Source organism: Magallana gigas, chromosome 5 (assembly GCF_963853765.1).
Source record: "Magallana gigas chromosome 5, xbMagGiga1.1, whole genome shotgun sequence".
Taxonomy (NCBI): domain Eukaryota; kingdom Metazoa; phylum Mollusca; class Bivalvia; order Ostreida; family Ostreidae; genus Magallana; species Magallana gigas.
The window spans coordinates 45,502,523-45,517,237 of NC_088857.1; the positions used below are offsets into that span (position 1 = coordinate 45,502,523).

The window sequence follows — 14,715 nt, forward strand, 5'->3', positions numbered from 1 at the left end:
TTAAAATGCCTTAGTTTGCATATAAATGTACTTTATCATTTGAATATTAATGTAGAAATTTTTACCATAAATTGATTTGAAAGAACTTTTATTTAAAAATTATAAATGTATATTGGCCATTTATGAATTATAATTTACAATTTGTTGGGTAAAGAGACTCATGAGCTTCACTCATGAATTGGTTTTATTTACATCAAATGTAAACACAAGTACAAAGGGAAACAACTGCCTATCACACTCTATATAAGAATGAACGTCTTACTTATCTTGTACAATATATTCATCTTTTTAAACAGATATCGCATTTTTATAAAAGATACTTCTGAACTTAATATATTTTATATTAATGTTTTGAAGGACTATTAAATTACAAAATAATCATGTTTACAAATATATACACAAAGTTATGGGATAATATTCTTTATAGAAGTTACTTTCGTTCCTTTTGGGGGGAAATATACAAATCATATTTTTATCTACACAAGGCAGAAAAAATGATGTATTTTGAATATTTCAAAGGCTACATTTGTATGGTGTTCGTTCAATAGCGAGGTCTTGTTATTTGGTCTGTTCTGACTTTGTATTATATGTAAAATACAAATTGGCCAAGGGTCAAATATGGTGACAGCTTAGACTGTTATCACTTCTGTCAATATTTATTTAAACCAATAAATCTAAAACTAATACATAGATAAATATATTCATTATTAATTTTGATATAACTTTTGAAGGTTGCAAATTTTTGTCTTAAAAGGTAAATCAAGAAAGCAATTTTTGCATCATGTTACAATACATTAAGTTGCTATTAACCTCTCCTGGTAAATTTTGATGTACATGTAACATAATGCAAAAATTTCACCAAAATTGTCCAGAAAGGTATTCAATTTCCTTTTTATGGTAGGATTCCCAAGTATTGACTGGTTAGCGTATACCAGTACAGGTATTGTGAGATTTGTAGCTCTGGATTTTTAAGGGTAAGGGGTCGGGGTTGTGCAATTGTTTTTGTTTTGTTTTGAGTTTTTTAGGAGGGGGTTGGTTTTTTGTGTGTGTTTTTGGTTTGTTTTGTTTTGAGGAAATGGATTTTTTAAACCAACAACTATATGAAAAAAATTAGACATAACTAAATAAAACGTTGTACATATGTACTGTTGATAACATAATATACATTTACTGCGTTATTCTTTTCTTTCTAATCCTCATTTGACGCAAAAACTGATTATTCTAAATTGTTCAGTTTGTTTTCCTCAATTATGGAAATGAAGATACAAATCACATTCTCTTAACCTATTGCTTAGTTGGAAGCAGAAGGTTTACTCCAATTTATACCCTAAAGGTTGAGCCTTTTAAACAAAGACAAACTGGAAATCAGCTCCGACAATCAAACCCTACAGAAATATGAAAATAAAAAATCTGAAGCTGTGTACGAAAGTCTTTAATAAATACGGTGGCGTAGAAGACACAATAACACCATTTGACACAGTTTGATTACAAGACTCATTCGATGGACACTCTCTTCTTGTGGAGAGAAAACATGACATGCTAGTAATCAGTGGCATTGATTGTTTACAGAGGTATAATACACTAACTTGTTGGTTGTCAAGATTTAACTATATACAGCCTTAAATAGTGATGTACATACAACATAGTCACTAAGCCCGATTACAACTGTGAATCATACAAAGCTAAAACGACGCATTTAAAGTGCATCCATACTTTACACCAAGTTTGATAATCTGCTTCAAGAAATGTTTCAGAAAAGATTTTGCTGTAATAATAGGCTGAAAGACATCATGAACCAGTGAGCATCACGTGTAATTTCACGTGAATGACTTAACGCATATTTATATATTATACATAAAAAAGAACAATACGATGATATAATAAATAACACGAGAAAATATCTCATGAAATCAATGTAGTACTACATTATCCATGTACATTACATGGAATTTTAGGTTAAGTGCGCGTGATATAATTTTGCGAAATTAACACCAAAAACTCTTGTCGAGTTGAAAATTGCTTTATAAAATGAAATCCATGTAAAGTGATATTAAGCTGAAAATACTGAATGAAATTGATGATGAGCATACATGTAGTTTGGCTTACTAGGATTCTCAAGAGCTGTGACACTCAGCGGTTACATCTTCATGTAGCATCTTCATAATTCATTTACTAGAGCTGCATGTAGTTTATTAATTAAGATAATCAACATGATCAAATGTAAATGTATTACAGAGAACCATGCTTGATCGTATAATAAAATAAAACACAAGACAAAGAAAACAACAACATATCTGTTGTGAACACAGTTAAAGAACTAAGATAAAACACGAGTCAACAGTTACTCAACAACAACGACCGTTCAGTTGGTCTAAAAAACAACATTCTTTTTTAAAAAGAAAAGCAATCTTACAAGTGTAAAGTACAATGTGAGGTGATGAGGAGGTGTTGCTTAAAGCTGTTCTGTGTGTGACACAACATCAACATCTGAATATAAATATTGCTGGATATAAATAGCAGTTTACAAATATACAGCTGATGTGTAATACATGTAAAAGCACTAACCATGTTGAAATATACATGTATTGGAATTATACTATAGCAAAGATTTAAAAAGGGACTTATCATAACAAGGACTTGCTGTCATATATTTATCTACCAGCACATGTACCATTTAGTTATTTTAAAATCTTATGATAGAAACATAAAATGCAACACTAAGCAACACTGCACATCAAGCAACCACAAAAGCATTAAGCAATCACTGTATGCTTATCCATGCAATACTGGGAAGGTGGAGCCACTGAAGATACAAAACATTTAACAGTACATGTAGTCTTTGATATAGGGACTGTACCTTCCAATCTACAGAGCAAAATGTACTCTTTTGTTGATTTATTCATGTTCGTAAAAAGCTATCTTTGGGGAGGTTTTTTCTTTCTTTTTATACCTATGCAAAAAGCAAGAATGTTTAAAACGAATGACATGTGCTGTAAATACAAGTACATCACTGAAAATGAGTATTTCTTGTTAAACAGTTTCAAACCACAGTTCTCTGATATTTAAAACATGAACAGTTACATTTAAAAAGCCATCCTAATGATTAAAGATAAAAAGCTGTCTGCAGAATGAGAAAAACTGACTTTACATGTGCATACATTTTAATTGCTTCTTCTTATAAGCACACAAGTTAACCTGCAGCCTAAAACACCATACAGTCATTTCAACAACTCTTAAACATTTTGATAAACTGTACCTAAACTGAAAAGAGATTTTTTCTGACTGTCCAGTACAATACTCCAGTCTTTGATCTGATGTAGAATAATTACAAATGTCACTGTAGACTTACCAACCCTTCTTTACAGAACTGGTAATTAGTTTAAGAATGGGGTTCACAGTTCCAACACACAGGGGACCTCTGACAACCTAGATGGACACTAGTAATAAGTATCAGGTGGATTTCTTTTACAAAGATACTCAAGACATGGCCATGTGCATACCATATATACAGTGTTTTGTACATAATTATCAACTATGAGCACATCAATATGTGCCAAGTCATACTTTGAGTATTGAAAACACAATTTATGATAATTAAAAAGTATGCAGATAATGTAATGGTTTGTCAGTCATCATTGTGTGACAGAAAACAATAATAACACACACAAGTTTTACCCTTTGAAATCTTTGAGACACTTGCATTAAGCTTGCTTGATGCGAATTTGATCATAAACTCAAGTTAACCTTGGAGGTTAAGAATAGTCTTGATGAACATGTCTGTGTCCTAAAATGCACATTGGTTTATCTCAAGTGAAAACAATATGAAAATATATCAATTTACAAAATGCTGGTCTTTCAATCACCAATGTTACGCAAATGCAGAACATGGGTTTAATTTTTAAAAATGCTTGTTAAAATTTGAAAATAGCATTTCATGTTGATTTTACAAAAGCAAAAATCCAAGACCTGTCTTCATTACATCATCTTGAAACCAAATTGATTCTCTCTACTTCCTGGTTGAACTGCAGTTGCATTTTTTTTTCAAATTAAAGTGAGTGAAATCTCAATTTAGTCAAACTACAACTACTTATACATATTTAGTGGTCAAACTTGTACTATATTTGACCATATAGCATATATTGTACTAAGTATAAGGTCAAACATTATCAAGCAAGCTTTATACCTGTGGTCTGCGACAGTACATGTAGGCTTTAATTTGTTGACACAAAATAAAGGTACTGGTACATCCTCAAATACACTGAAAAATGCATAGAACACATGTACACAAAATTTTCAATGGAATGCCCCAAGTCTCATACTTCATGTATGCAAAAGCAACTGAATTTGCTTAAAACACGTCTGAAATGGTAATATTTCATAACAAAACATGCATAAAGAGAAATCCTTCATGAGCATTGTTAAAGGGGAATAACTGGTCTAAGTCTACTTAATTCAAACAAACAAAGGGAGGCAAACAATGTATCACAGATAAGTTATCTCATCTGAGGTCGACACAAGACCCCAGTAGGGATCCTTTAGCTCATTCTCATCATGTAATTGCTTCAAGTAGTCTCCTGTCTCACTTGGGGTCAAAAGGTCACCCTCGCCATGGTCACTGGTAGGGGTGACCAATCCCTTGACACCTTTTGTGTCTTCCAAACTCTCAAGCTTCTGGTTTTTCTCTCCATCTTTCTCCTTTTCCCACACCGAGGGCAATTTTTTAAGAATTTTAATAAAGCAGCCCTTGTCACTGATTGAATCCTCATTTTCTTTGACAGTGAATTCTTTTGCCTCTGTCTCCTGTGGCTGCTTCTCTAGCTCTAGAGATTTACGTGTGGTCCTGACATGAAGCACCACCAACCCACTTTCCTGCATTTCAAGGTCAGCTGAGGTGACCTGAGTGTCCTTATTCCTCACACTGACACACACCTGGGTTTCTTCCTTAACTTCCACCATGGTGGAAGACTTAGTGGCCTCATCATCTGGTTTATGGATGATCGCCTCCACATTCCTTATTTCTGTAACCTCTTCATCTTCCAGTTCCTCATCATCCTCTTCTTTATCTTCTTCATTTGATGATGATTCGCTTCTATCAGCCATTGGAAGAGGAGGAGTCTTTGGACGAGCAGTCATCGGACGAGCAGTCAATGGACGAGCAGTCAATGGAAGAGGGTTTCCAGTTTCATCAAGAAAAGTCACTGTGGAGGAAAACAAGAGGAGAAATAAAGCTAGGTTCTTTACACCCCCCCCCCCAAAAAAAAAAAAAACTTTTTTTAATTTCTTCTTCTTCTCAAACTAATAAATTGTCATATATTAGTATATTACATTTGAATTGTATACATGTATATTAAAAATACTTTTACTCTTGAACAAACTTTGAAATATACCTCCTTTCCCTTAATGTTTCTGAGGAAATTTTCAAATTAAGTACATGCAATTTCAATTGTAAATTGGCAACATTTGACCTTCTGACTTGCGTTTAATTAGGGTCAATCATTTCTTGTCACCATTCCCACAAAATTTGATGTGTGTTGGGCAAAGTGCCCTCAAAGTATTGATTGGAATGCATATGGTCTGTAGACTGACAGACTAACTAACAGTTGAACCGGCCAATTATGAAAAATGAAGTGGAAATGAAATCAAAAGCTCTAAAGTTAGCCCTTGCGATGGAAGAAAAATAAATTGTAAAAAAGTACATCAATGATTCAGAAACACAAAATGTTGGGTTTTTCACAAGCAACTAATGTACATGTACAACTTACAAAATGTACCAGGCATTGTATTGAACACCCTTGTTGTGATAAATATACGTGACTGTACGTACTTAAGTCACAATCAAACTATCTAAAATAAAAACACAAATGAAACATATAAGGTGTATTTCTTCCTGTTTCAGCCGTTGAAACACCCCTGCTTAGTCACTTATCATCACTTATCTTCTCATGAGAGTACTTTCTTTCTTCCTTGACTAATCAGATTCCAGGCCCTCATGTTAATCAAGCAAACACTGCACACTGTGCACAGGATAGTACTGTACAATGACAACTTATAGAACACAACAACAAGAGGCCCATGGAGCCACATTGCTAACCTGAGCAACAATGACTTTAAATGAACGTTCAAAATTAAGATATTGTGCCATATGGCCCCTCAGTAGAATAACAAAAAATAAATATTGTAAAGTATTCGAATTTTACACTTTTTTTGCATACAATCATGTAATCTATGACGTTGTACCTTTATGGAATGCTATTTTTACAGAGAATAAGAAAATCCTACACAAGATATAAAACTAAACATTTGGTAGGGGTACACTGTTAACTTAAATTCAAATTCCCTATATTTTCGTTCTGCACCCCCCCCCCCCTCCCCCACTTTATAAAGCAATCAAAATATATGAGAGCATAAAGGCACATTTTCTTCCTCAACTACTTACTAGTTATTGTTTTTTTTTTAAATATATATTATAATAGTTATTGTATTTTATTTTAGATGTGAGGAAGTAAATTGTACCTCACAATGCGCTCAATTCCTCAAATTAAAAACATTCAAATACCGTTGTTTCATCAATATTGGTTGAATACTAATTTTCATGGATTTCGTTGTCAAGTTTATCCATGAAATTACATGTAAATGTTCATTGAAGTGCAATTTCTACTAACAATTTGCATTGATAGGGTCATTGGTCACGAATTTATGTATCCTTTAAACCACGATTTTCACTTTATCCACGAAAATTGATACCCTTGAATATTAATTAAACTACAATATATAATTTGTCTTCCCAATTATAATTAAACGACTGTTGTTTACCTGGCGTAAACTCATGTGACTTTTATAACCTTACTCACACTTGATTGATGAATACACTTGAATGAAAAATGTTGTCATGTGACTTGTTAAAGAGCTATCAAAATCAATGTATTCACAGGCATATCACTCTATTTTACTAAGGACCACCCATTATTTTCATCTTTTTTCAAAAATAACAAATGGCTACAAACCAGGATAATTTTTGGCTGTAATATTTTCTTAGGAATAGCAATAATGCCTTTATCCCCGTAACAGAAATGTGTCAGAACTATGGACACTGTTTTAACCGTGTCGTTTTTATTTACTCATGTCTGAAAAACTACCAAAAATCGATGTAGATTTCATATTATTCATTGTAAAAAGAGGGGGCCCCAGAAAGTAGTTACAGCATGTCATCCTTCAATTTTTTTGGGACAAGTATTTAACGTTTAGCGAGACATTTCTAATGATCAACCAAATTTTCAGCTTCAATCGTAGAATTATGAGCAAGATACAGAGCTCACAATTCTGCTAGGTTTGAGTCATTTTTTTGTTCACATGAGTTTATTACATTCAGCTTAGGATTTTTAATTTGGTATTTCCTATTCAGCATTTAAAATGAAAACCAAACAAAATGGCCTCAGATCTGTCTATAAACATAGAATTGTGAGCAAAGCTCTGTATCTTGCTTATAATTCGAAGCTTAACGCTCAAATATGGATAGTAAATAGAAATTGTAAACAATTAAACATAAGAAACATATGCACTATCACAAATAAAGAGCACAAATATTTTCCAAATGAATCATACATATACCTACATATTTCTGCCAGCGATATTAAACTCTATTTAAACTAAATAAAGTCGAGAAAATGCTGAGCATCTCAACAAAACACATTGCATTGATTAACCATTACGCAAAAGATCATACCAAATTACCGATTGTATTTTAGTTCTTTGTTAATACATCAGATTTTGCTTAATTTGTGCAGGTAAAAACAGTCAACTGTCTGATTTACCGAAATCTCTCTTTGATTTGATACGTAAAAATTACAAAATGCAGGAAATAGTTCCCAGGTTACAAAGCATAAATAATGAAAACGAAACGAAAATCAAAACAAGCTAACACCACCATCATATGTGAAAACTGTCAATGCATTGAAATATTTAAAGCAATATAAGCTGTATTTTTTAGAATTTTATTTTGCTGCAAAGACCTGCTAATATGATAAGTCTGCTTGTAACTTAAACATTTATTATAAATAAGATTTGAAAAAATCATTAATTTTTGTCAGGAGAAAAATTTCACTTATAAGGAATATAAAGCAGATCAATTTTTGTACAGGACGACAATAATTCAATTTTGCTCCAATTAAGGCTTCTTAATAGCTTTTCCCACAAAAACAGAACTAACAGAAATTTTAAAACCATGATATTTTTTGTCATTTTAGTAAAAATAACATTTTCTTCAAAAAAAATTTCAACATGAAAATTGCAGCTTATATTGCTTTAACCTCAATTTACTTCACAAAATCAGCACCAATGTATTTTGCATGTTTCAAAGATTCCCTTCGTACGCAAACTGTTGCACAACAAACAAATTCATCTTTGTCAGATCGACCCATTCATCATATGCCTCGTTTTAGAAGTATGGAATTAAACATGAATTATTTAGTTTCTTCTTAAATAGGTCCACAAACCCGTAAAATGTTGACCCGGCTTTGCCTATCCATTTTACCAACTTGGAAATCAACAATCGTCAATAAATTCCAAAATACGGATTTTTAAAAAATGCACCCCCCTTTTTCTACAATTTCGAGGTTTTCTCCGCTTTGAATAAAGATTGGTCTTTCATTTCTGCAATTTATATTTGCCTTTCCACAAGGATGCTTTGCATACATGTTAACCTCCAGTGATGAAAAATAGGTAGATTTTGAACTCAAAAGCGGTAGCATTGCGTGCGGCGGTTTCAATTTTCATGTGAAGCTAATGGCTACAATAAGGAATATGAAGGAATGCAATACTGTAAATGAAACAATAAGACTATTATCACATGCAAAGAAAGATTTATTTGTGTTCATTGGTGTAGAAAATTTATATTTCCTACAATGACTAACAACTGGATCTCTGTATGTTGGATCCGGGCAGTTTTTCACAATCATGGTTGATTTCATTCTTCCACATGACTGTTTTTTGGCGATTTCACTGTCACTAGACATACACTTAGAAATCTTTGTTAAATGATCTGCAGCTGCGAATGGAAGACTATGTTCTACCAGATATATAACGAACATTACCTCAGCTTAGCAAACTTTGTCTTCCATTCCACCTGAGTCTTTGTTAAACATAGTTTTCAAAGTTGACTGTTGAAATCTGCGCTTGTATGAGTCCCTGTGTTTCTCTGTGTCTCTGTATTTTTCAATGTCGTTTTCCCCCCCATGGCTTATTGAGAAATCGGTATGACAAAACATAAAAAACGCATACTGTTCCCCTTTTTTTGATCTATGAAGAAAGTCAAATACTTTCAGCCAGTCAGTGTTAAAACTTTGAATAATATCGGTGATGTCGATGACATTTTTGTAACTAATGTAATCAATAAGAAGTGTTCACCACTCATTGTCAAATGCATGCTTGAAACCCACATTATTATCGCTATGTAAAAAAACGTCTGAATGTTCCCGACTCAAGTCACGCAATATCTAAAGAACTAGTGAGATTTTATAGCTAGAATGGCTTCCAAAATGGCTACCCAAGCGAGGCAAAATTGAATTTTTGAAAAATCGGTAGATTTTCAATTAAAAGCGGTAGGCGGGAAATGGGGTCAAAAAGCGGTAGACTTCTGCGAAAATCGGTAGATTTAACATGTATGATGCTTTGTGCCAAATTTGGTTGACATTGGCCAAGCGGTTTTAGAGAAGAAGTTCAAAATGTAAAAAGTTTACAGACAGACGGACAGATGGACAGACGGACGACAAACAAAATGTGATCAGAATAGCTCACTTTAGCTTTCAGCTCAGGTGAGCCAATAAAACTTAAATCAGCCTTTTAAACGTACATTGGGGTGGTCCATTGTTGACATCCATGTACACAACACTAAATGCATGTGCCTTCCTTGTCTTTCTTTTTAAACGTCTTTTCTTTCTTATCCTGAACCCAAAGTATGCTGGGACAACAATGGGACTCACTGCCACAAAAATGGCTGCTCCCCCAATGGCAAGCCCTCCAAGAATGATTCCTCCCAAAATTTTAGCCCCTGTAAAAGTATCATCAGAATTATCAGTGTAGGTTTAAGATATTCTGATCAATATGATTACACATATTATCAGTTTAAACATTCTGATTGAGTCACTGGGTATTTCACTTCTCAGGTATATGTAGCGAATCAATCCTTGAGAATGGGTACCTTTTTTCAAAATACATGTATGATTAATTTTTTTTAAAACCTGTATTATTCTGTTGAGTAATGTTTGATATGTTATCAAAGTATAAAGATAATACACATGTACTGTGGAATCATTTTAATTTGTTGGGGCCAATTTTCGTGGATTGCTTAAATTTTACAGGTTCATGGGGACGTTATTTCGTGTATTCTCACATACCTACAAAAGGAAATATAAATTTATTGCCTTAATTTATTTTTTCGTGAAGGATGTTAATTCGTGGATAAGAGGTACCCACGAATTCCACAAAAGTTGAGCCATCACGAAATCTTATGATTCCACAGTATATATATATTTGTGTATCAGTTTAGACATGAATCGTTATCCATGAAAATTTTTATATAGAACAAAATATGATCTGTATGTTTATGAATACCAAGCGCTGATCCTCGGATCATCTTCCGTAGCACGGGTTTGTCTGGGTGGAGGTTGTACTTGCATCCAAAAGGGCTGAACCTCTCATAGTGATTCCCAATAAACGTGACCTCTACGTACTTCTCCCCACATTTGTAACAGAAATGGGTGTCGCAGTGGCTGCAGGTCATGTGGTCACAGCCGGCCGTCCTCTGTATATACACCTAACATAAAGGCAATTTAAAGATTTATCATCAAATATTGATCATTATCTATATAACGAACATCAACGATATCAAGGAAAATAATTTATTAGATAAATGACAGGCTATATATGTATGTCAAAAAAAAATCTTGTTTATATACATTATCTTTTAAAACTTTAGCATATTGCATATATATCTGTGCATTGAGTACTTTTTCACACTAAAATTGAAACATACACTACCTTACATTTGGGACATCTCTCAGCATTTTTACTTCCAAAATGGAATTCTTTGGCCCAGTTTCGGACTAGTTTGTCGCCTTTTTTAAACTCTTTACATGTGACGCCTTCACGGTGCCAGGGAGCGTGACAAATGAAGCACCATTCTAACGCGCAGTCTTGACATACTACAAGAATACCCCGTTTCTTCTTCTTCCTCTTCTTTTTATAAGCATCCAACTCTTCTCTTGAGATGCGCTGTACAAAGCTACATTTTGGACATGTTTTGACATGAGGGTCATTATTGGCATTAACTAGATATTTGTAGTATTTATCTTTCAAATCTACAGGTAATCGACACATAATTTCATCTACGTGAGCAAACTTGGGACACATTGAAATACACTGCATTCTCTTTATGCCACTTTCAAGTTGAGATACAAAATAAGTCTGCATACAGTCATCACATACGGGTATTTGGCAGCAGGAACGATTACGTACCGGACTATCTCTTGACAGACATATTTCACACTCGGCTGTAACATTAACTGTTCCAAATGATTGCAAGAGGTCCACTGGTTCTGGGGCAGGAAGTTCAATATCTTCAATATCATCTGAATCATACTCATACTCATACTCCCTGAGACTTTGCATTACTTCTGTAAGAGGGTCGAGGGTTTCGATCTCCCTTAGAACATGTTGAATATGTTGGTCATCTTCGGAATCTGGTTCAAAATGAGGAATTTCCAACGATTCTAATGAACTACTGACAACTGATTCTTCGTCCCAGTACACCCGCGATGCCATTTTATCTATCAAACAAATCTTCCACAGTGATCAAAGGATTTATTCCCCAAAGTTATATATAGCACGGAAATAGAACCATAGCTAAATTTAGACGTGATGACAATGATCATGTGATATACACAACACTGTTATAAGTTTCACACATATCATAATTGTTTATATGCTATTCCACTCTTACTGATTCAGCGAAAAAAACCCCAAAACTCAGAGTTGTACGTCATTGATGTTTGACAACAAAACATATTTACTTCCGGTTTTTACACTCGGAACTACTCTGTTGTCTCGCGCACTCGGCAATAAGGAGCGTAGCGGAATCAGCCGAGGATTGCCGATTGCCGGTTTTTAGGCTATCACTTCTCGGAAAACCTCGGGCGAATCAGGATCAACTCGCCCCATAGCTAACCGTAGTCCCCGGAACATATATTAATTTAGATAAACTTAACTGACATTAATTTTACGCCTGGCCTTTCCATCCCCTGGTTGGTCTTTCCACAGGGGCTTGGTTGTTGGATAGTGAATTTCCTAATTATTTGTTCCCGAAGAAAAAATTGATTAAAATTGGTAATCTTATGTGTATTTCTGTGTATTGCAATAAATAAATTCACTGAAACCCCCCGTTTCAGTCAGGTTAAAAAAGTGTATTCAATGTACATTTAAAAAAGTTACTCTTTTTCAATTCACATTGGAAATGTCTTTCCCAGACTGTTTATCTACAGATCATCTTTAGCCATTGTATCGACCAATAAGTAACCAATAAGTAACATTGAACTTAGTCCGAAATATCTAACTTTTTTTCCGTGTTTTTTTTTAACGATTTTGATATTTTACATGCGAGGAAACGTCGTTTTCCTGGCGTGCAATATATCAAAATCATTAAAAAGGTCAGGAAAAACGTCGGATATTTCGGACTAGATTGAACCTTCCGTGGGAGGGGGGGGTAGTTGGTAATAGCCCTGGGAATATAGATCGAAGTGCATGTCTTTGATTTTAAAAGATTTTTCAAAAGAAATGTACATGTGTATGTTTCCCAGTGTCTTTGTCTGTAATAAAACTACAAACGAATTCAGTCGTTTTCAAATTTCTAATAAGATTTGAAATATTGTTTATACTTTTTAAAAATTTACCTATAAACAGTTTTCAGGTATGAAATGGTTTTCTTACCTGTGCTCAAGTTACGCGGGTTATGAATTTTTCCTGCAATGTCGCTACCTTCATATCCGACATGAATCATCAAACAGAGCATTTTAGTGTTTAATTAATAAAACTATGTATTCTTCTTAAGAAAGCCAAAGAGTATCGAAATAATTTGCTTTAATTAATATGTATATTATCGTCCTAATGTGATAATTTCAGTATTATAAAATACATATATGTACATTTTTCTTTTCTATTTTTTGTTATGTAATTATTACATTGTACATTTGTGGTAATATCTCATGATGGCAGACGTGTCTGTGAACTGCCAAACAATTTGTTCACATTGATTATGTATTTACATGTATTTATACAATGCATATAAACCATGTGGTTTTGAGCTAATAAACTATAAACTATACTATACTATTGTTTAATTAAATTTTTAATCACACAAGCATATATAGACTTTACACAATATAAAACATGACGTGATAATGTGTTATTTTGATGGTTATAAACTGTAAATAACTAAATTAAGAAATAAAATATATCAATATCAGGTAAATAGATGGAAATAAATAAAACAATTTAATTTACATACTACTGATTTCGATATCACTAAGCATGAACTTACTAATTTATCATTAGTGTTATCTTTTTTTTAGCTTATTTTAACATTCATTAGGACCAGTTTTAGATAAGAACTAGTTTAAAGGTCAGTGACAGTCCATTGGTCATAACAAGAATTCTGGATTGGTTATTCTAGGGTTATTCTAGGGTCAAATTCCTAGAGAGTTCAGTTTTTTTAATATATATAATTTAATTTCAACTCTAGCATTCCAAGAGTGAAGGTCTCAAAGTGGTTATAAATAATTCTTAAGTCATTTTCATTGGACACAAGAATGACCTTAGAAAGTAAGTTCTTTCCATTAACAATATTGCTAGTGAGGAATGAAAGGTTGTGTTGAAGGGATTGATGTGAGAAGTTAATGAGCAAGTGATGATATAAAGAATATCACGTTGTTTTTATTAATTACACAGAGCTATAGCAATCAATAATTGTTATATAGATTAATATAAATCTGACCTATAGATAATTATCTATCATTGTGCATAGATTGACAAGTGCCTTATTGTATATACAGGTCAAAGCCATGTATTGTTAATTATACAATGTCTGTATTAGACTAAGCACTAGTAACTAGCTGAGTCCACAATTCGGTAATTATTGATCTTTTCCTTCTATAAGTTAACTATTTATAATTTGGGTAATAAGACCTATTCTTTTGAATAGGTAATTCATGAAGTTAGCTAACAGTATAATATTTTAGATTTTATGCTTGATGATAAATATGTCCATATATTTATTACTTAAATACGTCCTATTGTTATCAAATATTGAATATATTGTATGTATTTTGTAGGATGTTTAAATTATAGCATCATAAATCACTCAATTGCTATCTCAATGGCTGTGTGTGTTATTTTTCAATGAGAAACCGACGGTTACAAACATTTTTACACAAAAAAATCACCGGGTTTCTGATAACTCCGTTATGTTATAAGATCACCATGAACAATTTAATTAATAAATAAATACTGTAATTAAACAAATAATCTTGTTATTACATGTAATTGTGATGACCCAAAATACATTGTAAAAATATTACAGTCTATATATTAATGTTCATTGTTTTAAATTAATTACAATCACTTTTAGTTTGTTCATATCTACATGTAATAAAAAAAATAATTCCACAA

At 33.0% G+C, this 14,715-nt stretch overlaps 1 protein-coding gene across 3 annotated transcripts; it reads right to left on the reverse strand.

The window, feature by feature from the left end:
* Positions 1-1,416: 1,416 nt before the first annotated feature.
* Positions 1,417-12,094, reverse strand: LOC105339787 (uncharacterized). Of its 3 annotated transcripts, XR_010714298.1 has the most exons (6): positions 11,035-12,094; positions 10,609-10,810; positions 9,848-10,045; positions 5,149-5,198; positions 3,196-5,118; positions 1,417-2,865 (listed from the first exon to the last, which is right to left on the reverse strand). XR_010714298.1 is itself a non-coding variant. In XM_011445510.3 (4 exons), exons 1-4 carry the CDS (start codon positions 11,815-11,817, stop codon positions 4,483-4,485), a joined length of 1,899 nt encoding a protein of 632 aa, XP_011443812.3. In that variant the 5' UTR covers positions 11,818-12,092; the 3' UTR covers positions 1,417-4,482. The 3 variants fall into 3 exon arrangements, 1 of the variants encoding a protein (XP_011443812.3); XR_010714297.1 differs by having other exon boundaries at positions 3,196-5,198; positions 11,035-12,092; XM_011445510.3 differs by having other exon boundaries at positions 1,417-5,198; positions 11,035-12,092.
* Between the last annotated feature and the right edge of the window lie 2,621 nt (positions 12,095-14,715).

Excerpts from the sequence above, each read along its gene's own strand:
- LOC105339787 (XM_011445510.3), bottom strand. The coding sequence starts at position 11,817 with ATGGCATCGCGGGTGTACTGGGACGAAGAATCAGTTGTCAGTAGTTCA. Across the intron at positions 10,811-11,034 it reads AGAGATGTCCCAAATGTAAG|GTGTATATACAGAGGACGGC; the intron begins GTAGTGTATGTT and ends CCTTTATGTTAG. Across the intron at positions 5,199-9,847 it reads CAACAATGGACCACCCCAAT|TGACTTTTCTTGATGAAACT; the intron begins GTACGTTTAAAA and ends TTTCCTCCACAG.